This window comes from Corylus avellana, chromosome 3 (assembly GCF_965113065.1).
Source record: "Corylus avellana chromosome 3, dhCorAvel1.hap1.2, whole genome shotgun sequence".
Taxonomy (NCBI): Eukaryota; Viridiplantae; Streptophyta; class Magnoliopsida; order Fagales; family Betulaceae; genus Corylus; species Corylus avellana.
This window is the reverse complement of record NC_142492.1, coordinates 27,629,126-27,655,160: the sequence shown is the minus strand read 5'-3', so window position 1 is coordinate 27,655,160 and position 26,035 is coordinate 27,629,126. Positions and strand designations below refer to the sequence as shown.

Sequence of the window (26,035 nt, the reverse complement as noted above, 5' to 3'; positions counted from 1 at the left end):
CATGGGGTGTTGCTGGTTCCTGATTTTCTTGTTGACATTCTTCTAGTATGCAAAGTAGGTGTTTTCTTTACTTTTTTGTTTCTTGATCATTATTTTTGGGATGATGCCTTTGGTGGTAGAAGGGAAAAGAGTAATGGCTCTTTTTAAAGAGCCACTGCTTTAGTTTATTGTGAGTTCAATTTATTCTCTTTTTACTAGTGTTTGCTGGTTATTATTCATTTTATATTCTCCGATGATGCAGAATTTGTATCAATGCAATGATGTTAGTTCTACTCGTACTTTTTTTTCTTTTGATAAATAGCAAAAATTCATTGTAAACCAATGGACACACCCAAGTACACAAGAAATATACAAGAGAAGCACCTAGTCAGAAAAAGAAAAGAGATCAAGAAAGTCATTAAAACCACTTCTCCTCAACATATACAAAAGAATTTTCCAACTGACGTGATCAAAAGTTTGTTCTATATCTAGGTTGCAAAGTACATCTGGCTATATTTGATTCTACTATCAAGGCATTTATTAGTAATAAGAACATGATTTAGAATCTGCCTTCCCCAAATGAAAGTGTTTTGAGGCTTGGAACTAAGCTTCTCCAAAACCATTTTCAGTCTGATAGCAAGCGCTTTGGCAATGATCTTGTAAATGCTGCTTACTAGACTAATTGGGCAAAAATCCTTAAGCTAAGTAGCCCTTGAAATCTTCGGAATAAAAGCGATGAAGGTAGCATTAAGGCTCTTTTCAAACTTGCCTCAAGCATGGAAGTCATGAAAACCTTCATAATATCTTCTTCTAAAACATCCCAGTAAGCTTGGAAGAAAGGCATAGAGAAGCCGTCAGGCCTCGGGGCTTTATCACACATTCATAGCTCTCACAACCTCCAATACCTCCCCTTACTCAAAACACTCTTTCCACCCAATTAGCTTCCACCTTGCCAATAGAGTCAAAAGAGGGGCCGCCCATCAGAATTGCTTGGTGTACAATTTGTCATAGAATTGTACAATATGCTCACATTCCTAAACCTGGTCGATGGAATTTGAACCATCAACTAACAGTGTTAGAGTTGGTCATGCCGTGAAAAAATATCTTGCACTTATCATCCTTCGTCAACCACAAGGTCCTAGATCTTTGACTCCAAAAGAATGAAACTCTCCAAATCACTTCACACTTTCTCTTTTTTACTCTCTCCTCCACACATAAGGCCCTCCCTTCAGTCAAATCAAGACTGCAAAGCCCTTTCGAAAGATTCTTCTTCTGCCTTCATATTGTCAAACACCTCCTCATTCCATTTTCTTAAGTCTGCTTTCAATGCCTCAAGCTTGAGGGCCAAAATAAAACAAAAAGAGCCTTGAAAATGATAAGAGTTCTACCGTTTCACCCTTTCCACAAATCCCTCAAATTTTAGCCACATATATTCGAATTTGAAATATCTTGTACCCTCGGAAAGTCTCCACAATCAAGAAGGATAGGGAAGTGATTTGGACAAAGGCCAGTCTAGGATATTGGCCTTCCCACTCTGGGAAGGGTAGAAATGTAAGTTTCTTTTTGCTGTATTTTGCATTGTGGCCTGTGCCCTGCTCTTTTTTAATTCTAAATTTTTACAGTTAAATGTTCTAACAGATGAGTGCATTCTTCTTACCTGAATTGAGTTTCCTAATTTTGGAAGTTTGTAAGATGCAGTGGGTTTTCAATTGTGAGAGTACAATCAGCAAATGCCCAACAGCATTAGTAGCTTTATTACTTTTATGCCTTCTCTTCCATGATTTGTGCATCTTAACTATTGGATAGTGTATGAACTTAGTTTTAGTAGCAGTTACTTTGTTGGGGAGATTGAAGGGACCCAATAGTGGCTCTTCTTCTTGATGGTTACTACTGTCATTTGTATTTAAGCTCAGTTTGTTATTTTAAATAGTTCAATGCTTTCAAAGAGTGTTCAAACTTCAAGCGTTTTTTCAATATCACAGAAGGGATTTGGTTGTTCTTTGAATGTTATTAGTAGAACGAATTTCACCATCTATTTGATTTTTTATTTTCCTTTAAGAGGAAATTACTATATTGATCCGTGTGGTTTAGGTCTTTTTCAAATCGGTTATCTAGTTTCTATTATTTTGTAGCTCCTTATTTATTTTTCGTTATTAACAGCCTATATGAAATTGCAGTTATATTTATTATCAAAAGAAAGGAGAAGAAAATGCAAAAAAAAAAAAAAGGAAAAAAAGGGATGGAGGGATGGCGGTGAGCCGGGCGAGGCACCCTTCTTGGGTTGTGAGCTGCCTTTTGTTTTTGCCTAACATTTGAACATTTGGTTATGATGCCGATCATTTCAGTAACCTTACCAAATTTTCAGTAATCGAGCAGAATCTGTGTCTAACAAAAGTCCAAGCTTTACTTAATCTAACCCGACCTAAGATTCTCTTTATCAAGCTTAACATAGTCCTAATTCACAATATAACATTCATGCACAACAAGTACGTCCATTAATGTTAAGCGACTCATTTATCATTAATCTTAGAAACTTAAAACCCTACAATATTAAACCCAAAAATCTAGATATACAAGTTAAGGTTGTCTAAACTATGAAAACAAAACTAACAGAAGTTAATTAGTAATATAACATTCTAATAAATTCAAACAATGCGCTTAAACTAAACATGTTATCTCTTCCTAAGAATAGACCGCAAGAGAGCTCATTTTCTCCTTAAACCCACACTAAGATCCCACATAGCTTAAGTATAATTTAAACTATGTTTACATAAGCTCTTAAACACCCTCTCCTTGGAAGCTGGCATTTAAAAGTGAATTTTATCTAAAATTTATATTATTTGGTATTAGAGCCAGATTCCACACCATAGGCTCGAGTCAAGAATGAGGCGATCTATGAGATAGCCTAGGCTGCTGTAAATGTCAATTGCAGAGCATGGTAGTATATTACAATTCTAAATATTTCAAATGACTAAGTATAATTTTAACCACGTGTATATAAGCTTTTAAGCACTCCCCCTACAAGCCAATTTTCAAGAGTAATTTCTATCCAAGATTTATATCATTTTTTCACACTTGTTCCAATCAAAACATACTTAATCCAAATTAGAAAGTCAATTGTATTACAATCCTATACCAATACCATGCTAATTCCTAGACCAAACGTCTTAAAACTTCCATTCAAATATGGTTTACTTTCATTAGAATATTGTTCCACCTCATACATGCTCATTCTTTACTTTTAAGCTTTCAATAATCATATAAAGTTAACGTGTCTACAAGGGCACCATTTCATGTAATACCCTGGCCAACACTAGAAGAAAAATAAATCACATTAATTTTGGTAACCAAAAATTTCACTAAATAAGAATAAAAAGGACACAAAATCCTCCCAACCCTCACCCCTAACCCAGATAGAAACATTTGCATCAACCCAAATGTTTATATACAGTTGACCTTAATATTAGCACAAAAAATTAGTAAATTGTTCAAGACTTTGGTTCTATGGCCATTTGGACAGGGGCAATGAACACTTTCCACTCAAGTCCGGTTGCAACACCTTCCTATACAACATAACGGTACGTGACGTATCGGCCTGCAGTCTCACTTGGCCGGATTATCTTCACGACTTGTCCACGCTTCAGCCCATAATATTTTGCGACCGGATCATTCAGTTGAATACGAGGCAGCTGAACTCAGTTTACCCACAAGACAGACACAGTAAAATGTCAGAATCTGATGGGATTTGCAACAGAAATGCAAAACAAAATATGCATTCAGAAGACTGACATCCCAACACAAGATACAATTGAAAGAGACAAAAAAAAAAAAAAAAAAAATGTTGACCAATTTCTAGCACAAAGTTGACCCTCAATGATAGATTTTGTGTAACAGTAATCTTTCGATTAAACAAACATCTGGTCCAAGCAACCAATCTTTTAGACACTAAAAAATGTTACTCCCAGTATTTTCCAAACTTTTACAATTTATAAGTGCAGTTTTAACATCCACTGACCTGTGTTTCTTTCACCGTGTACCTCTCCAGCAAAGTTTTCTTCTCCTCACTTGTAAGCACCTGATGCTCAGGAACAAGAACATGCTCTTTAATGTTTACAAACAACTCTGCCTCCTGTATAAATGGTGCAATTAGTGAAAAATCGAAAAGAAAACAAAAAATTTATTATCTTCCACTAATTTCAGGAAATAATGCATGCCAATAACTGAATATGTAATTATTGTTACTGCATAATGATGTAAGATCAAGATCAGAATCAGAGAAAAATTTACACCAAGCTGCAGTTGAATGTGCCACAGATATCAAGCAAATCCCATTGAGTAACGCCTCACAGTCGTAAAAGCAATGGTTCATATGTCATAAAGATGTCCCAGTTACTTTGTCACATTTAGAATAGAACCACCTCTTCAAATTGATGATGATGATAAATCCGTTTAAAACAAAAGTAAATATTACAACAAAGACAATATTTCTTTCCACATATATTTTGACCAAATTTCTTCAACCATCAAGTTGTAAGAATGGGTGACTGGTTGAATAAACATTCAAGCGTAATGTTTACAGTAAAACGCATTTTATTAATCAGATGAACTTAGACTTCCTATCTAACCATTATCAAGTTTTGATCATTCAAATTAGTATGATCTTCACGTTCACTTAAATAGATAAACCATCAGAACCTCAAAGACCCTAGGGAGATGTGTAAATTAAGCAGCCATCACAATGCCCTGATGTACTATGCTACGAAGAATCCTTGGGTAAAACAACAGATATGCAAGATGCTAGACAAAAATCAACAGCCACAATTTTGTTCTTCAATATCATCAAAGCAATCAGTTTCACCTGGAAAACATCCAATTGGAATTTTGAAGAAATCTCATTTATGGAGCTCTTAGCAAAGGGAGTCAAACTTTGTTGAACCACCAAGATTGCTTTGTAAACATTCTCTGCCTTCATGCGTTGAGAGTACGTCTTCATTGTCTTAACACCAACCTTCGGTTCCTCAGGGAAGAAAACATATATCTGACATACAAGAAACAACCAATAAGAAGACAAACAAAAGCATGGAGAGAAGAATACATGGGCAGCATGCTTCGTACTGTCTAAGCATATCTTTGTAAAGAACTATGAACAGAGAACAATTGTGTCATACAAAAATTGATCTAGCTCTACTTTCCCTAATCCCAGAAGAAATATAGCAACAGTTACATCAATGACAATAAACATATGAATGCCCTTATGATGAAAAAGAAAAGGCAAGTATGAGGAAATTTTGCACAAGGACTATACTGGAAGCAGACCAAACTAATAAACAAGATCTATCGGAAATCCACAAATTCAACCAAGAAAACACCATTAGAGCCACAATCTTCCACATATCACATCGTCCACACCATGAAAAATTTGAATTGCACTATATGCCATGGGAAACGGGGAAACCACCTGAGCATTCCAGGTCATCAACAGGGTTTTCACTTGACTACATCATAAAATATACAGACTCGCAGCAGTACAGTTTCCTGTGATTTCCCTTCAACCCTTTAGTGTAAAATCTCTTTGTGATCAACTATCAACCCCACATTAAACTCCACGTACCCAATAATCAAAGGGTGAAAAGAAGCAGAGCCTCTCAGTCACATTTACTTCAAGCAAAACAGTATAATGCCACTGCTACGGCAACAAAAAGAATCAATCAAATACATTAACAAGAATCACAGAAGCACAGTCAAATACAGAAAAAAAGAAGCAGCAGAAAATGGAATCGAATAAATACCTGATCAGAGCTATCGTTTCGCTTGGCTTTATTGATAACAAGATCTTCCCTTTTCATGTTCTCACCGTACTTATCCTTGAACTGCTCTTTGGTCATGTCAATCTCAAAGTCCCCAACAAAATAACCCCGGTCCTTCAACATTTGCATCACCGTTCTTCGAATCCTAAAAAGCCTATTGATTTCCTCGTCTGACAGCGTCATGGCTTTGTCGATAAGTTTGCGAAGAGATCTTGTTAATTACCTAACCTCAACAAAATCTTCTTGTCATTATCTTTGATAATTATCATACCAATTTAACGTTAGTGAGCAATTTCAGAATCAATATAATTTTTTTGAGAAATATATGACAGAAAATTATATTTTTTTTAAGCACCTTCCAAACCGTAAGTGGTTAATCAATGGGCAAGAGTTTCCAATGTACAAAAGTGGGTGGTTAACAGAGATTCCTAGAATCAAGACCTAACTATCGCACATACTGATCAAGTTTTCTAGAACCCAAAACCAATTTCTCCGCTTGGTAGCTGAGAAAATTTTTGAGCCCTTATAAAATTAACGGTTAATAATGTTCACAAAAATACAAGGTGATTACATTAAAATATTTTGACGGGAAATTAAAAACATATTCTTTATTTAGAGTATATTTGTAATTTAAACTTATTGTACCATGTAGAACGTCCAGTAGGCACAAGACAGTAAGTTAACAAAGAGACCTATTTGAAACCAAAGGGAAACCTATGGACCTAATTGTTGAAATTGAAAGATGTTGTGTGTTGTGTATTATCAGCAATTTCCAATGACAGTGATAAGATGCTGTCTTGAGCAGTTACAAATCAGGGTTTTTTGTTAAAGTTTATCCTATAGTAGTGCCAATCAGTCTTTGGATCAAACATTGTTAAAAAAGAAATTTCAAGAGCTGATTGGCACTATTACGTCAGTAGGGTAAGATACTGGTGGGATAAAAGCATGGTTTCTAAGAGTAATGTTAAAAACTATACTTCTATCTCACCACTACCCTATTGACTTGGCAGTGTCAACCTGTCATTGGATCAACCCTTATTAAAATCATGAATTATTTTTCATTTTGATCCACTATGAGTCCTAGGGCTGTAAACGAGCCGAGTTTGGGCGAGCTTGGCTTGTCCGGGTTCAGCTCGTTTACTTTGAGGCCAGGCTCAAGCTCGAGCTCGGCTCGATAGGGTTGGAACCCTGTTCAAGCTAGAGCTCGTCTATTTTGGTCGAGCTCGAGCTCAAGCTCGATTAATTTTGGGATGTATATGTACATGCATTTGGCAAAAATGATTCAATCCTAGAATTCAATATTATGTGAAAGACCAACACTCATCTGTTTAATAAGACGAAGATACTTTTTCTGCTCTAATTTCATCAAACACAAACCATAAGTCAGTAAAAAACAGAAACCCCAATACCTATCTATCCAAAAATATTTACACATTTTTCTGGGCAACCAAAGAAACACATCAAACGGCAAAACCCCAAACCACCCAAGAGGAAACGGAGAAAAAAAAAAACCCAAAAAGAAAAGAAAAACTCACAAATCTTATCACCTCCTCCGCCTCCGATCCGCGGCGTACTGCGAGAGTGAAACGACCTCCGAGAGCGGCGTGGACAGCGGGGTTGGCAGCGGCAAGTTCCTGGAAACCGAGCACGAGCCGTTCAGCTTCAGCCAGGCGTCGAGGTGTGTGGTTGCTGCGGTGGTGGTGGTGGTTGCTGTTGGGGGCACTGAGGGAGTGGTGGGAGCGGCAACAGAGATAGGAGGCGAGGAGGATGGTGGAGACTGAGAGGAGAGTCGTGAGAAAGGAGAGATCAGAGATGATAGATTTAGGTTAAATTTGGGTTCTCTAATTTGCACCCGTTGGATCTAGAAAAATAATTAAATTTTAAATATTAACGGTTTGATTCGTTTTACCAAAGCTTATCCCATGTGGCTGTCTCTACTTAGATCTGGTGTGCTTGTTCAATATGATCCATTGACTATATATACGTTTTCAACATTTAATATTACTCGTTAGATTAGATCAAACAAACAAGGCAAGCTTAAGCGCACCAGATCTAAGTAGAGACAGCCACATGGGATAAGCTTTTAGTAAAACGAATCAAACCGTTAATATTTAAAATTTAATTATTTTTCCAAATCCAACGGTTGCAAATTAGAGAACCTATCATCTCTGATCTCTCCATTCTCTCGACTCTCCTCTCACCGTCTCCACCATCCTCCTCGCCTCCTATCTCTGTTGCCGCTCCCACCACTCCCTCAGTGCCCCCAACAGCAACCACCACCACCACCGCAGCAACCACACACCTCGACGCCTGGCTGAAGCTGAACGGCTCGTGCTCGGTTTCCAGGAACTTGCCGCTGCCAACCCCGCTGTCCACGCCGCTCTCGGAGGTCGTTTCACTCTCGCAGTACGCCGCGGATCGGAGGCGGAGGAGGTGATAAGATTTGTGGGTTTTTCTTTTCTTTTTGGGTTTTTTTTTTCTCCGTTTCTTCTTGGGTGGTTTGGGGTTTTGCCGTTTGATGTGTTTGTTTGGTTGCCCAGAAAAATGTGTAAATATTTTTGGATAGATAGGTATTGGGGTTTCTGTTTTTTACTGAATTATGGTTTGTGTTTGATGAAATTAGAGCAGAAAAAGTATCTTCGTCTTATTAAACAGATGGGTGTTGGTCTTTCACATAATATTGAATTCTAGGATTGAATCATTTTTGCCAAATGCATGTACATATACATCCCAAAATTAATCGAGCTTGAGCTCAAGCTCGGCCAAAATGGACGGGCTCGAGCTCGAACAGGATTCCAACCCTATCGAGCCGAGCTCGAGCAACATTTCTAGGCTCGTGTCGAGCTCGAGCCTGGCCTCAAAGCAAACGAGCCGAGCCCGGACAAGCCAAGCTCGCCCAAGCTCCGCTCGTTTACACTCCTAGGTATAATGGTGAGCAGTCTGATTATGAACATGGACAGATTTCTTCTTTCCTCGACATCTTTGAGAAAAATAAATGGTCTATTGGTCCGTTTAGTTTAATTCAGAAATGAGTTTGGTCCTGGCACCGGGAGAATGTGATATTTTTCAGTACATGAAGGTTAGGAAATTCAAGAACTACACAAGTTACTCTTGCTAAAATGTGAGTTTATTGTGTGTTTTATGGGTTAAATGGTCAAATTTGTTTCTGAACTCACATCCAATGGAGAAACATGCTTAACTAGTGCATTTGCATGACACCATGATGAGTACACAATTCCTATCATCTCATGTCTACAGCATGGATTTGAACCGACTTATGGAGGGTGGAGTGACAACTTGGCAGCTGTATTCAGACTGTTATATTGCTGAAGTTTCCTTTGGGCTTTTATGTGCGCACTTTGCAACTTTGACATCATCCACTTGTATCACTTGTAAAGAATGTGTTGTCAAAATAAACAATGTTAGGATTCATGTCCTTTCTGTCATGTCTGTTAAATGGATGCGGAGAAGATATTTTGCAATCCTCTTCTCTAGCAGTTTTATGTATAAAATACAAGAGGGATGAAGGCCAGGGTGAAGATTGCCTTCAAATTGAACTCCATTATGGTTTTGCATAATAACTATTTCATCATACAGGAAAATGGGTTTGTGGACATTATTGGAGGGATGTCTACTTCTTGCAAATGCATTGGCAATATTAAATGAGGACCGCTTCCTGGCACATAGAGGGTTGAGCTTCTCAGAATTCTCAGGGGGCACGACCAAATCATTTAAGGGGCAACTAATAGGTCTCATTTATGCAACCCAGTACTTGAGAGTTCCTCTCATACTGCTAAACTTCATCTGCATCGTTGTAAAGTTGGTGTCTGGATGACACCACACAAGGTAAGATATGTTTTTATAATAGTTTGGATTTTCTGTTTAATCAAGTATGACTAGAACAAATTTTCACCCTTATGTTACTACTGAAGGAGCAAGGATATTTATGTTTCATGAAAACAGAATTTCTGTCGATTGTCAAATACAAATAAGATGTAAATTATTTTCTGAAATTGAGAGCTGGTCTCTCTTAATACAAGCAGACTTGTATTGTATGACTTTCCTCTGGGTAGCTTTTGTTTAAACTATGGTGACAGTATATTTTGTTCAGCAAACTGCTGATTTTTTGAGCTTAGTTTTCCTTATAAGTGAGACTATGCATTGGTGCTTGAATGGTGTTTAATTCGAATTTAAACAGGAACAGAAATTCCTTCAGGGTGAATTTATCGCATTAACAGCAATATACCAAAAGCACAATTTGTTAAACAAAGACAAAATATGTGTCTCACATTAATGATGATAACAACAACCAGTTGTAAAATCTTTGACTGAACCTTCCTGTTTCTACCCCCTTCCAAAAGAGGTTAAGGAATAAGAAAGAACCACGCTCTCCAGAGTAATGATGGTTACACATTTTTTTCCTTTTCTTGGATGGGAAGATTCTTTAACCAAGAGAGAAGCAGCTCCTTTGGAGTCTTTTATAGGTTAGCTTGACTTATTACCTTTTCTTCCCCGCCTTCCCATTGACCCCTTTCTTTTGCAGGTTTGTCCTTTTCTGACTTGTATGCTATAAAAACGTTGTCATTTATAGTTTCCTTGTCCTGTGACGATTAAAGTATTTACTGATGAGAGGATTTATATGATTTTGTTTCTGAATGATTGCAGATTTCATTAAGTTTTGTGATGGATGGGACTCTACAAAAAAGACATTTTTCTTCTGGAAGGCTGAAGAATTTTCTCTTCATCTTCTTCTTGGGGGGTGTAGGGGGAGGAGGTTTAGAAAAATCAAGAAACTCTTTTTTTGGAAATGGCCCTTTTATATGATTAGTTGGGGAATGAAGATATTGTGAATTTGGTTGAATGTTAGAGTGGGTTTTGTATTTTGTTGAAATAGCTTTTGCAGTTTATGATTCAATGGTGTGGGAACTTTGACTTTTTGCTGTTACTGTTTGCCAAGGTGTAAACGATGGATGCAGCACATGCTTTAGTCTCTGTTGGTGGTGACATAAGTTCCTCCCTTACAATTCATGAATTAACTTTCTGACTATATGCAGCATTTAGTGCTGTTATTCATTAATGGAACTTGTCACTCTTCCAGATGAATTGGTATGATGAACAAGTACTTCTCATCGTGATAAATATTGTGCCTTGTGCAACATGGTGCTTAAATTAATTTTCTTTTAGGTAGAGAATTAAATGAATCTTTGAAACTAAAATTAAATTGCTTAAACGACTGGGGCATTTCTTTATCTTTTTAAATTGTCTATCGAAAATTTTAATTTCAACAGAGAAAGAAATATCCGGCCAAGAGAGAGAGAGAGGGAAGGTGTAAATGGCCTCTCACAGGAAATAAGGTATTTTGCTCTGATAGCATATGAAGAAACTTGTCATAAACTAAAGAGATGGAAGAAGAGAAATAGAGACAAAAATTATATGGTTTGATCTATAACCTACATCGACAGTGAAATGCTTTAAGCCTAACAAATGGGACAAGAATCATATTTAAATAAATAGGGTATACATTATTCTATGCTTGAAGCTTTAAGCCGAATAAAACAATGTAACCCCAAAATATGGATTGGGAAAATTACAATCATGGGAAAAATTTAAATAAAAATAAAATAAAAAATAAAAAGAGAGAAGAAGAAAAGGAATACTAGAAGAAAAGGCTTCATCATAAATCTGCAAAAACATGATATGTTTTGGAATCTACGGCAATGAGCCTCAGGGCTGCAATTGCTGCTGCAACGGACATAAAGCCAAAGAAACAAACATTGAGCCAATGCCAAAGCTTCTGTAAAGAAGTGAGTTTGTTCTTCTTTGCCACTAGATACATGTGGTTTGCAAGGATAAAAGTCAAAGGAAATGTGCTGATTGCCCCGGTGAGGCTCATGAAATCTCCGAGGAACGGCAAAAGAGCCGCCACTAGTGTGTTAATAGCAAGGTAGCCGCCTCTTACAGCAACTCTGAATGACAAGTTGTGAAATGACATTACACTTCCTTTAATCCCATACTTGGTATCCAAAAACTCATACATTGGACTTGCAAGTATCTACAAGCAGCAGATAACGCTTATATTAGGTTAGTGTAACAAAAAGAAAAGAGTAATGTTATTTAGTAAACTGTTATACGACTGTCAATCTATCATACAACTGGAATAACGTGTCAATAAACTTTTTTATAGCCATGTCATTTCAGTTATACGGCAATCATATAGGAGTCTCTTCAATAGCATTTCTCATAAGGAAATGATAACAAATTTTTTGAAAGCGAAATGGGGAATCATAGATAAGTACATGCAAAGCGATGACTGTTTGCAGGAAGGCAGCTATATTGGCTATTGCCTTAACCCAAACTAAACCCGTGACATTGTTGAGCAAGTAAGACGATGTAGAAGATCCATACACATATATATATATATATATATATATATACATGGTTTTTCTGAAATTGTCATGTTGTTGTAAACTAATTTTGCTGTCATTTTGTTAGAAAGTAGTTAGCATCGAGTTTTTTTTTTTATCTCAAAGAGATGGCATGGATTCTCTGAATATGTGATTCTAACTTTTTACTTACAGAAGGTTGATTACAACTTTTCCAAGATTCAAAATGAAGCAACTACATGCATACATTCTTTAGATGATATTTGACATCCAAAATACATCCATCCCAAACAACTCCAACATAAACTATATACTCCATCTAAAATACATACATCAAATATACATATATCCAAAATACATCTATCCCATATCAAAATATTGGATCCTCCAAGCTAAAAGACATGCACATCCATATCGACAAGAGACATTTAAATTTGACATCCAAAATACATCCATCCCAAACAACTCCAACATAAACTATCTACTTCATCTAAAATACATACATCCAAAATACATCTATTTCATATCAAAATATTTGATCCACTATCCAAACATCAAAAAGCATCCGCAAACCCAATAATCTATTGGGTTGCCTATTAGAGGTGTCAATACGGTTACAGTTAGCGGTTATTGGCAATAACCGCTAACCGTAACCGCCTTAACGGTTAGTAGATTTTACTAACTGCCAGTTAGCGGTTAATGAAATAAGTAACTGTCCGCTAACCGGTTTTTCAAAATTGGGCTTTTTTTTGGGCGTTTTTTACTACTATAGCATTTTTTACCCTCATTTGTTTTTTGTATTTTTAGTATCTTTTTAGGCCCAATTGCTATAAAAATAGCCCATATTGAAAAATCAAAAATATTTGACCCCAAATTTACATTTACTTGTACTTAATCATAACTGGTTAACTTAAAAAAAAAAAAAAAAAACACACACACACACACACAAAACATATAAGAAAAAAAAAATTCAACACAACATATAAAAAAAATTCAAATAAAACATATGATATATATGATTATATGTATTATTTGTTATTATATAATCATATGATTTAATGATCAATTCATCATGTGATATAATCATATCAATTATAGTGATAATATTACTAAAATTAGAATGATAATATATTAATACTTCAATTGTGTTTATAAGTAACACATTATTTAATCTAATGTCAATTACTTAATTTGATATTATACAAATTACATTATCATTATACATTAATAATATGATTCACTTGAATAAAGTATTTGAATTGTCATTAAATCATATGATTAAGTATTGATATTATACATTTATATTATTCATATGCATATATGTATAATTATAATTTATAACATATATAGACTTATAAGTTTATAATATACATTGGAACTAAGTTTTTAGGTACTTAAGTGTTGTATTAGTATGAATTGGTATACTTATGACTTATGGCATATTATATATGTATAATTTGTTATTATATAATCATATAAATTAGAATGATAATATATTAATGCTTCAATTGTGGTTTAAGACATTATTGAATCTAATGCCAATTACTTAATTTTATATTATACGAATCATATTATCACTATACATTAATAATATGATTAACTTGAATAAAGTATTTGAATTATCATTGAATCATATGATTAAATATTGATCTTATACATTTACATTGATTAAGTATTGATCTTATACATTTAAATTGATTAAGTATTGATCTTATAATTATAAGTTTATAACATACATTGGAACTAAGTCTCTAGATACTTAATTGTTGTATTACTATGAATTGGTATACTTATGTGTTATGTCATATTATATATGTATAATTTGTTATTATGTAATCAAATAATTTAATGATCAATTGATCATGTGATATAATCATATAAATTATAGTGATAATATATTAATACTCAAATTGTGATTTAATTATCTAAAAATAAATAAATTGTAATTTAATGATCAAGTGATTATGTAATATGTATAAATATTATTACAATTATAATTATAAAAATATATTATATAAAAAGGCGGTTAGCGGTTACGGTTAGTAAACCAAATAACCTCTAACTACTAACCGCTAGGCGGTTATAGCAGTTAGGCGGTTAACGGTTAGCAGTTATAGCGGTTAGTAGTTAGTGGGCAGTTTCTAACTGCCCGCATTGACACCCCTATGCCCTATACTGTCCTAAACGTGATCGTGCTTTAAACTGTCCTCCCGCTTGTGATCCTCAAATCTGAAAGACATGAACATCCATATCAACAATAGATATTTAAAATTAAAGACATTAGAAACTAAAGACATACTGAATTCAACACTCACCCATATTGGTTAGCTAATTGGGCCTATGTCATCGACAGTAGTGGTGGATTCTCCTACCGCTTGTGATCCTCCCCACTACACCATATGAACAAACAATGTCATAAATACACGCTCACTATTTTAATAAAGACAACATTAATACTTTGATAAAATTGTTAAAATAACTAACCTTAGTTTCATTGTTTGGCTTTGCCTTCACAACCTTTTTAGGCCAAATCTTCTTGTTTGGATTGACTGGTTCGCGGCAACTCCTAGCATTGTGACCCGTTTGACCACAATTTCCACAACGTACACCATGCCCCTTACAAGTCACCTTGGTTGTTTCAATAGGCTCATTTTCATCATCTCCTCTTCTTCTCACCTTTCTAGGCCTACCTCTTTGTTTTTTTGGTATAGGGGGCAGTATAGGTTTCACATCATGATCAATAGGCCACTCTTTGTAAGCTGATGGTATTAGATATATATTGGGAGCATATGACTTCCTAAAAGTATCCATCGAATACCACTCATTAACATACTCCTCAGAGGCTTCCCTATGTACATAAATTGCACAAATTGCATGGGGGCATGTAGTTTCTTGAGTTGCCATCTACCACAACCACATGTTCTTCTCCCTAGATCAACAATCATCCTAAGCTCATGACTATGGTCGACCTCAAACTGCAATCTATTACTCCAATGGCAAATGTAGTTTCTTGACTCATTTTTGTTTCTCTCCAATTTTTTTCACAATCTTAGGGCAAATCAAATTTTTTGAAGTTTCTGCTCCAGCCCTTTTTTGATCGAACCTGGCCATTAGTTGCCGCCTTATTAATTCCATGCATCCCAAGGTAGGCTTATCTTTTGCCTCTAGGATCCACTCATTGAAACACTCGGCAGTATTGTTCATTAATATATCACTACAACTATAATCTAGGGGTGTCAAAAATTACCGGGAAACCGGGGACCCGGTTCCGATTTGAAAAATCCAAAAACCGGGTACCCCGGTTCCAATACTTGGTTTTTACCAGGAATACCGGAACCGGGTTTATATTTTACTAATAATATATATATATATATATAGAACTGGAGACCTAAAGTAAACCTAAGCGTAAAAGTATTAAAATATATATATATATATATATATATATATATATATATATATATATATATATATATATATATATATATATATATATATATATTTTAATACTTTTACGCTTAGGTTTACTTTAGGTCTCCAGTTCTCACTTCTCCCCTTTCCCCTTCATCTTCTTTCTCACATCACGCCGCACTCCTCTTCTCCATTTTCTCCTCTTCTTCATTTCACTTCTCCATTTCTTGTTTCCCCATCTATATTTCACAACAGTACAACACCCATTTGGTGTATCTTCATGTCAAACATTTCTCACACCCATTCAGCCTCTCTCTTTCTCCATTTCTCGCTTCGCCTCCCTTTCTCGCTTCGTCTCCATCTCTCGCTCCATCAGGCGTCAGCCGAGCAATGAGCACTAGCAGCCAGGTCTGGACTTTTTATTTATGGGTTTCTTTGATATTTTCTCTGCTGATCTATGAAATTTTTTTTGTTTTGCTTGGTTTTAGTGGATACGTTTTAATCTACTCTACTTTGTAATTTTAGTGTTTATTACTTCATTTACATGCATGTTCGTTAAATTTGTGATGGGCTTGTTTAATTTGGGGCGCTGCAATTTCATATTTGGTGGGAGTGGTGTGACTAGTTTTGATTTAGTGCTGGAATTTCGGATTTAGTTTTGATTTTGGTGTGACTAGTTTTTTCTTTGGGATCTTGTAATTTTTTCTTTGGTACATTTTATTATTGGTTTGAGTGTGTTGCAGATTTTTTCAATGCTTTTAGGTCGATTAGTAATTCCAGATGCGTTGAATCAAATAACCAATAGATAAAATATAATTTATCCTAATCTAACGCTACCCATCAAGTGGGAGAATATATGTCATATGATCCTAACTTGGAATAAATAAATGCAACTCGTCTATGGCTAAGAGCTTTGGTGAAAAAATCTATCAATTGATTTTTTGTCTTCACATATGGAGTAACTATTTCTTTATTAGTCAATTTTTTGAGTGTGTTGCAATATTTATATATATTGTTCACTTTAGTGTATAACATCTAAACACTTTTAATAGATGGAGGAGACAAATAGTCCTAGTATGCAATTGGAATGTGACAATTCTGGAACCAATCCAACTTCATCTACAAATACCTTGCAATCACAAACGAACCTATCCAGAAAACCATCGATGAATCAGTCTGTTGTATGGGATCACTTTTAAAAAAATAGAACCAGTTGATAAGAACAACCCTAAGGCAATGTGCAATTATTGCAATAAGGTGTTAGGGTGTCACTGAAAAAATGGTACTTTAGGCATGATGAGCCACCTTACCACTAGATGTCCGACCTCTACACTTAGAAAATCGAATATACCCAAAGGTCAAACTTTGTTGCAAATGCCATTTAAGAATGCAATAGAAGGCAATCAAGGAGTAGGATTTGTGAAGTATGATTCGATTTATTTAAGAAATTTGATTGAGCGGTATTTCATCAAAGAGAAGTTGCCTTTTAGGCATGCGGAGAGTGATAGGTTTAGAGAATTGATGAATGGAATTGAACCAAGGTTCATTGTACCAAGACGCAATACTCTACAAAAAGATTGCATGAAACTATATGAGGAAGAAAAAAATAAGTTGAAAAATGTTTTGAACAGTAAAAGAGTTTGCATAACTACAGATACATGGACATCTCTTCAAAATTTGAACTACATGGTTATTACCACTACCTTCATAGATTATGATTGGATAATGCATAAGAAAATAATCAAATTTGGCATGATTTCTAGTCATATAGGTGATGATCTTGGAAAATTGGTGGAGAGTACAGTGATGGAGTGGGAGATTAATAGTTTGTTCACAATTACTGTTGATAATGCTACAAACAATGATGCGATGCTCAAGTTTATGATAAGGAGGTTGAAGAACAAGCCTTATTCGTTTTGGGATGTGAATTTCTTCACGTATGGTGTGCCGTTCATATTTTAAATCTTGTTGTAACTGAAGGGTTGAAAGGATTGGGTGCTTGTGTTTCTAATATAAGGAATGCAATGAAATTTGTAAGGTCTTCACCGGCGAGAATGGCAAAGTTTAAATGATGTATAAAGCTAGAAAAGATTACATGTATGAAGATGGTATGTCTAGATGTTCAAACAAGATGAAATTCTACGTACTTAATGTTGAGCTCCGCTGAGAAATATGAAAAAGCTTTTGCCCTACTTGAGGAGGATGAGGGTAAGCATTTTGTTGCTCCTAGCTCTATTGAGTGGGAAACTGCTAGGCTATTTGTGAGGTTTTTGAAATCTTTTTATGATGCCACATTGAAGTTAATGTCACCTCCAACTCATATTTCATTCAACTTTGTATTATTCAAAATACTTTAAATGATTGTATTTGTAGTGATAATCTTATCCTTAGTTCAATGAGTTTTGATATGAAACAAAGTATGATAAGTATTGGGATATTGTGGAGAGGATTAACTTATTGTTGTATGTGACATTTGTTCTTGACCCACGTTCCAAGATGAAGGGGTTAGTATTTTGGTTGAGAAGATGCAATGAAGCTGCTTGGGCGAAATTTATTGAGGAGAGTGTGGACACCCTCTTGAACAGTTTGTGGGATTAATACAATTTGTTTCATGGGGCGGATGGGTTATCTAACTCTGATGTAAGTATACAAAGTTCAACTCCTACTTTTTCAAATGTTGATGATGAAGATTTAGAGGATCAAGATGTGAAATTTTTGAAATTGTTCTCCCAACACCAAAAAGAGAACGACTTGGAGTGTAAGTCGGAGGTGGAACGATATTTGTCTAATTGGTGTAAAGCAACAACCCAAGATTTTAATATCTTACTTTGGTGGAAGGTTAATGCACCCAAATATCCCATTCTCGCAGAAGTAGCCCGTGATGTATTAGCTATTCCTATTTCCACTGTTGCATCTGAGTCTGCCTTCAGCAATGGAGGACGTATATTAGATTCATTTAGGAGTTCATTATCCCCACTTACAGTTGAGGCCTTGATTTGCACACAAGACTAGTTAAAGAGCTGCCCAAATAACATTGAGGAGCTGCAGAAGTTTATGGGAATAGAAAGCTATGATGAGCCTGGTAACTAAATGATTATAAATTCATTACTTTTTATTATTTACTATGTTTTCATAGTTTGACATTTTATATATTATGATATTAAAATGCCAAGATTTTAATATTAACCATTCTTAACTTTGTTTGTTGTTTTATTCACAGGATATAGCTAGAAGATTTCTAAAGCTCGTGTGACATGTTGGATGATTTGATGGTTTTTTAAGCTTGCGTAATATTGTCTTTGTAATATGTCTGTGAACTATTTTTATTGTGAGTGTATTTCTTTTGGTTGGTAGATTATTTAAATATTTGTTTTATTTTTTATTTCTTTGGGTTTTGAATTGTTGTAGTAAGGGGGTATTTATTTCTTGTGTATGTTGATTTGTTTATATACTTGTTTTTACTTTTTATTGTTTTAATGTTTTCTTGATGTACCTAATTTAAAATGATTTTTATGGTATTTTTAAAAATTGAATTTTTATTTCTAAGGCCCATATAGGCAAAAACAGTGATTTTTTTTAGGATTTTTGGGCTATTTTAGGTTTATTTTTTAATTATTTGGAACAATCACAACAAAGCCTCTTTAATTTAGACAAAAAAGACTAATAGATTTTTTTTAAAAATGAGCTAACTTATGAAAAAAAATTGGCTTATTTTAGGCCCAATACTAAAATAAGCCAAAAAACTAATTTTCTTCAAAAACCGGTTACCGGACTAGGTAAAACCGGAACCGGCTGATAACCGGGGAACCGGGGTCCTGGTTCCGGTTCCGGTTTCCCAAAACCGAGAACCGGGGTACCCCGGTTCCGATTCCAGTTTTAGCCAAAAATCGGGAAACCGAACCGGGTTGACACCCCTACTATAATCACTAAATGCATGCCTTGACCCTGTTCTTGGATCAATATTGCTAATGTTGTCGAATGCATCTTCACACATACCTCTAATAACCGACAAGTAGTGTTTGAATTGCAACCCATTAGCTGCCCGAGCTGCACCATCCAAAGCATCTTTGTATGCCTTGCCCTTGAACCCTTGTCTCTTGAAGTTTGCATGCAAATGCCTAAGACAGAATCGATGCTCTAGATCAGGCATCAAATCCTCCATGGCATTGAGCAGTCCCTAATTACCAATACAAAATCAAACATCTTAATAGTTAATCAAACAAAATACAAACGATACATAATATTCAACTTATTTATACCTTTGGTCGATCAGACATGAATGACCAAGTGTGTACTTGCGGATTGCTAAAATCTTCCAATAAACAACTCAGAAACCATGTCCATGTATACTGATCTTCACACTCACATACAACATATGCTAGTAGATAAATGTCATCATTTGCATCCCTCGCAATTGCTACATGCAGCTGCCTACTGAACTCGATCTTCAAGAAGCAAGCATCAACACAAATCATGGGTCTACATGCCTCCAAGTAGCCCCTCTTGCAAGCTGCCAATGACACATACATTCGTTGGAAGAATCTGCCATCCCGTTGTATATAAGCTGATGTGCCAGGATTCCACTTCCTTAATGCATTTACATACTTTCGCACATGTTTATATTGCTCACCTTTTTTCCCTGTTAAAATACCCAATGCCATCCTCTTTGCTCGGTGACAAGACAACAAAGTCATATCGACATTGTAATCCCTTCTGATCATTTCCTTCAATGCAATTGCTATAAAATTCGGTTCGTCCCGAAAGATGTCCAAATATCGGATTGCATCCCACTTGATTGATGCCTTCTTGTTGTAGTAGTGAGTCCCACAATTGTGCTCTTTAATCTAACTCTTGATTTGGAAACAGTCTCTCTTATACGACCATGATGCATGTATTCTCCATCCACAAGTTCTCTTGCAAATGGCGGTAATTCTTGTTTTCTCATTGCGCACATAGGTATAGTCAAAGAATTTTGAACAGCAAAAAGTTGCAATGCATCCTTAAACTGGCGGGGGTCAACAAACTCTTGCCCAATATACAGTTCTACTATCTCTTTCAAGTCAGCCTTTGGCATCCACGAATGATACTTCCTCCTAACACGTCTCGGTGACCCTTTACTCACATCATCACTATCTATACTCGAGATGCCACCATCACTATTGCCATCATCTTCATTCGGCTCATTTGAATTATTCCTAACATTCTTAGATGTCTCTATTTCATACCACAACTGAAACCATTTCATTGTCTGCTCCTTAGTTTGACTGATACGTGCTTCGTCATTTTCTAAGAAAATGTCATCTTCCTCACTATTCGTTACTCAAAGTCATTCAAGTCGGACATATGCTCTCCCTCTTAGTGTGAATTCTTTTTTTAGGCCTACCTCTTCGTTTTACAGCATGATGCTCTTTTGGATGCTCTCGCACATGTTCTTGAGGAGGCTCTTCTACATAAACTTGTGCAGGTAAATGAGAAATCATCATCACTGGAGACCTGACTTGAATTGGAACTTCTATAGGATCAGTCACAAATACATGCAATCTATTTATCTCCCCACTTGCCAATTCTTTGAGTATATTCATGATGTCTTTGTCGTTAGTAAATCCACATATGTAGTCATTGGTTTCATCGTCAAACTTGTAGTATAACATCAACCTTGGTATGTCCTCATAGTTGTACTCCAAGTAATCCTCTAATATGTTGATTATATCCCAATAACATAGACTATTTGCATCCAAACCTTTTACAGTCATCACATCACCTCCCACATATTCCAAATCCGGTTCACTAAAAGATCCATGATGGTGAATGAAAAGATCAACAATAGATGCAACAATTTTTGTACATTGGCAACAAACGGGTATTTTAGCCATTTCAGTAACTGGACTCTTACGTACAAGTTAAACCTTAGGAACCCTAAAACAGTAAATTCAACATTCAATATAATACAAACAAGAATAAAAAAACTTTATACTGTTCAGTCTACCACAAAAGGCCCTAACACATGCATGCAATAGGCCCATTGAATAAATTACACATAAAAGTTGTTAGGCAGAATTCCAAAATTCGAGATAATACAAACAAGAATAAAAAACTTTACATGCAGAAAACAACAAAAGTTCTTAACACATGCAGTATGACCATTAAATAAAGTATTTCTTAATAGAACACACATTGAATAAAGTAGGCATAAAAGTTGAATATCAATCAATGTGTCCACCAACCAAACAACAATCCAAAAAAAAATTCATTGTTAAGCAACCCCAAAATAACAATCCAATAACAAGTGCAGTAAAGGCCCTACCAACAATTTAAATACATGTGTAGTTCTTCACTATTTAACTGGAAACTAGTAAAAGCAACCCAAAATAACATACCATGAGTTAGGATATGCAGATGGGCTCGTTGGTTTGTTGCCGGAGAGTGGGGTTCATTGGAGAAGGTTGGTGCGGTGGTTGGGCCGTGGAAGAACGGTGGGTCTGTCAAAGAAGATGAGTTCGTCGGTTAGACTGGGGAGTTGGGGTTCATCGGGGATTTGGGGTTCGTCGGAGAATGGGAGGACGCTGGGGTGGTGTTAGGTTGGGCGAAGGCTATGGTTTGGATGAAAACCCGCTGCTTTTCGTTTGGAAATTTCTCTCCTTTCAATTGTGTTGATTTATTTGTTTTATGTTAAACCCTTAATCAATCTAATTGTTTGTTAAACCATTTTAATAAATAAAACCCAGGATTTAAAATTTCTATCTATTTTTTTTTTTTTTAATTAGGTGGCATATTACTATACAATCATCATTGATGACGTGGAACTTATGCCAGGTGTCAGCTTTTAATTGGTCCACGTAGAATTCCGTTAGGTCAACTAACGGTCAATGGACGGAAGAACGAATTTGGTTTTTTATCAAAACCGCAAGGACCTCCTGTGATACAAAATAAACCCTAGGGAGAAAAATTAAAAAGTGTAACCTCATGGGGGGTATTTAGTATTTAACCCTTTATTTGCTGATGAGAAGAAGCGAAGCAATGAAGCAGCGTTGTGTCACACGTGGCATGTGAAGTGGGAGTGCGTCTTCTATACATATAGGGCAAAAACATCCTTGTTTTTACCTACCACTAAATGAGTGACAAGTAAGCTTATTACAAGTTACAAAATAAACTTGACTGCATTAGATAATTTCAATTCCAAACATCCAACCTATTGATACCAAATATCTCCCAAAGCCCAACCAGAGGGTCCACTCCAAATAAGAGGCTCACGGCTCACTAATTCACTAAGGATCTAAACCCAAACCCCTGTAATTTGGGCACAATCGCCTGGTCCGCCCCTAAATCATGCAGTTATGCACCATATTATGCTAACCCGATAATCAGGGAAGTGTAACTACTCTCCAACAAACCAATCTGGGAGTAGCAACTCAAATTAGAGGATAACAAATTAGATCTCTCAAAAGGAGTCCAAATACAAGATATTCTCTCCATGCAATCTCCAAGATTATCTAGAAGGATAATCCACTCCCACATAAAGCACAACCATCATCAAACAAACCAAATCCAAGGATAACCAATCAAATATCACTGAAATGGGTCCAAGTACATTAAGAGAGCACCATGTAAAACCTCTCAGAGATTATCGTGGAAAGTATCAATTCAGTTACGATACTTTCGGAGATCAAGGGAATGTGACAAAGTGTCCCACAGAGACTCGTCTACTCTTACCTCTATAAAAGGAGGAGCCTACCACAACAATAAGGACATGGTAAATTCTATCACTATTCTTCTCAATTTATTAGTATCTTCCTTATTATCTACTCTCACTTTATCCAAGTTTCTAACTTAGGCATCGAAGGTGGCACGACTGCCACACCCCCCACTTCGCAGTCTGTCACTGCTGATCCTTTTTCTTTCTTAGCAAGCGTTTGAATCAAGTGGCTACTAGGGTTGACAACTGTCTCAACAATTGGCGCCGTTTGAGACGATCCAAAGTTCAAACAGGACAAAAGTCATGAATGGTAGCCACGAGATCTCAAGGCCAAACCGAAGATCCCAACATGACCAACATTCCCCCTTCTCAGGCGGAAAACATCAATCAACATGACATCGGTAATCTCGAAATTGAAGAAACTCCAACTGTGTCTCCCATCTTTGGGCCACACTTGCCAACCAGCAGGCACCTTGAAACGTTGGAGTTCCAAAATGAGTGTATATTGGAAACCCTTGAGTTACTGCTGCAGAGGAGTTTCAAGAACCGACACCAAGAGAAGGGCTCAACAGAGGACAGACCACATCCTAAAATAGCCAACGGACCTAAGAGGCCGCCCGTAACAACAAAGGACGGACCACTGCCTAAAACAGCCAACGGACCTAAGAGGCCGCCCATAACAATAGAGGACGGACCATAGCCTGAAACAACGAATGGACCTAAAAGGCCGCTCGCAACAACAGAGGACGGCTTCACTGATACTCGTATGTATGCCTTCTAGGCACAGTTCCAAGCCAAGCTGGACAGCCTGACCTAGTGATTGAATGGCTCCCGCTCCACGAGCGATGATGACTTCTTGGTGACAGACCTGCCATTCACCAAGAAGATCACAGAAGCTGATTTACCCGACAAGTTCCAATTACCACACATGAATTACTACAACAGGAGTCGTGACCTAGCAGACCATCTAGAAACATACAGAGCTCACATGGCATTGCAAGCCTCATCTGACACAATCCTTTGTCAGGCATTTCCTCTCACCCTCAAGGGAGCTGCCAAACGCTGGTTCAGCAGTCTGCAGCCCCAGTCCATAGGAACCTTCTCTGAACTCGGTAAGAACTTCATCTCCCATTTTATTGGAAATCGCCGACAGCACCAGCCTGCGGCATATCTGCTAACTATAAAACAGGAGGCCAACGAGTCATTGAAAAGCTGCATGGCTCGAAATATTTTTATTGGATGGAAGGTCATAGTATGTTGAATGTGCAAACATACAATGAAATTATAAAGGGATTTTGCCTCATGGGTAATGTTAAGAAGGCAATGATTCTTTTCAACCAAATGCTTAAAGCTGGTCCTTTCCCAACTGTGGTTACATATAACACACTCATCAATGGGTACCTTAAATTGGGAAACCTAAACAATGCTTTGAGATTATTGGAAATGATGAAGGAGAGTGGATGTGACCCAAATGAGTGGACTTATAGCAAACTTATTTCGGGGTTTTGCAAGGGTGGCATGTTGGATTTTGCATCTACTAGTTTCCATGAAATGGTGGAAAGAGGTATTAGTCCAAACCAGGTCAGCTACACTGCTATGATCAATGGATATTCTACAGAGGGTAAATTGGATGTTACCTTATCATTATTTGGGAAGATGGAGGAGAGTGGTTGCTATCCAAGTATTGAAACCTACAATACCATTGTAAGAGGGTTGTCCAAAGATAATCGCTTTTCTGAAGCTGAGAAATTGTGCAACAAGTTGGCAGAGAAAGGATTGTTGCCAAATGTCATTACCTACACATCCTTTGCAGAAATGGTGGGACTAATCTTGCATTCAAGATCTTCCATGAAATGGAAAAAAGAAATTGCTCACCAAATTTGTACACATATACTTCACTCGTTTATGGGCTATGTCTAGAGGGTAAAGCTGATGATGCGGAAAGGTTACTAGAAGAAATGAAGAGGAAATGAATAGTTCCTGATGAAGTGACATTTACATCACTCATTGATGGTTTTGTTATGCAGGGCAATCTAGATCATGCATTCTTACTTTTGAGGTGAATGGTTAATGTAAGCTGCATACCCAACTACTGAACTTACGATGTGTTGTTGAAAGGGTTGCAAAAGGAATGTAAGTTGCTTGTAGAAAACGTTGTAGCACAACATGTGTATAGTTGCAGCTCAGATGAGAGAGATACCGGTTTTGAAGTTTTATGTAATCTCTTGACTAGATTATGAGAGATTGGATGTGGACCTACTGTTGATACCTACACTACTCTAGTGAGAGGCTTGTGTAGAAACGGCAAATCATGGGAGGCAGAACAATTGATTGAGAACATGAGGAGATAAGGCTTGTGTCCTAATCAAGATATCTATAACTCGATATTAGTTGCTCATTACAAGAACTTAGTAATGGACTATGCTTTGAATATATTCAATTTGATGGTAATTAGAGGCTTTGAGCTCCATTTATCAATCTACAAAGCACTTATTTGTGCTCTCTGCAGGGCTAGTCAGTTGGGAGAAGCTCAAACTTTGTTTGAGAGCATGCTTCAGAAAGAATGGAACAACGACGAGATTGTTTGGACAGTATTGATGGATGGGTTACTGAAGGAAGGGCAATTAGATCTATGTCCGATGCTTCTTCACATTATGGAATCTAGAAATTGCATTCTCAACTCCCATACATATGCAATCTTGGCTAGAGAATTGTCTAAATTAGACAAATCCATAGGAACACATCATATTTCTGTTATGGAATAA

At 36.4% G+C, this 26,035-nt stretch overlaps 1 protein-coding gene, 1 non-coding gene and 2 pseudogenes across 5 annotated transcripts; 2 read left to right on the top strand and 2 right to left on the bottom strand.

Annotated features, from left to right (window-relative positions):
• Nucleotides 1–235: 235 nt before the first annotated feature.
• On the top strand, nucleotides 236–26,035 carry LOC132174051 (uncharacterized; annotated as a pseudogene).
• Nucleotides 3,294–7,614, bottom strand: LOC132176208 (DNA-directed RNA polymerases II and IV subunit 5A). 2 transcript variants are annotated; one of them, XM_059588346.2, is made up of 5 exons: nucleotides 7,322–7,614; nucleotides 5,769–6,009; nucleotides 4,838–5,017; nucleotides 3,995–4,108; nucleotides 3,294–3,668 (listed from the first exon to the last, which is right to left on the bottom strand). In XM_059588346.2, exons 2-5 carry the CDS (start codon nucleotides 5,967–5,969, stop codon nucleotides 3,543–3,545), a joined length of 621 nt encoding a protein of 206 aa, XP_059444329.1. In that variant the 5' UTR covers nucleotides 5,970–6,009; nucleotides 7,322–7,614; the 3' UTR covers nucleotides 3,294–3,542. The 2 variants fall into 2 exon arrangements, with proteins under 2 accessions (XP_059444329.1, XP_059444328.1); XM_059588345.2 differs by having other exon boundaries at nucleotides 7,334–7,613.
• LOC132174959 (uncharacterized) lies at nucleotides 7,944–10,727 on the top strand. Of its 2 annotated transcripts, none has more exons than XR_015911737.1 (3): nucleotides 7,944–8,219; nucleotides 9,384–9,632; nucleotides 10,452–10,727. It is a non-coding gene; the product is annotated as an uncharacterized LOC132174959 (transcript). The 2 variants fall into 2 exon arrangements; XR_015911736.1 differs by having other exon boundaries at nucleotides 8,146–8,231.
• On the bottom strand, nucleotides 11,274–12,223 carry LOC148587043 (proline transporter 2 pseudogene; annotated as a pseudogene). The gene is made up of 2 exons (XR_015911649.1): nucleotides 12,083–12,223; nucleotides 11,274–11,838 (listed from the first exon to the last, which is right to left on the bottom strand). The product of XR_015911649.1 is annotated as a proline transporter 2 pseudogene (transcript).

What these genes read in the sequence shown, in the direction of transcription:
- LOC132176208 (XM_059588346.2), bottom strand. Translation starts at nt 5,969, where the DNA reads ATGACGCTGTCAGACGAGGAAATCAATAGGCTTTTTAGGATTCGAAGA. An exon ending in TCCAATTGGATGTTTTCCAG is followed by an intron (nt 4,109 to 4,837) that starts GTGAAACTGATT and finishes CCATTTATACAG; the next exon opens with GAGGCAGAGTTGTTTGTAAA. An exon ending in ACACGGTGAAAGAAACACAG is followed by an intron (nt 3,669 to 3,994) that starts GTCAGTGGATGT and finishes AACTGAGTTCAG; the next exon opens with CTGCCTCGTATTCAACTGAA.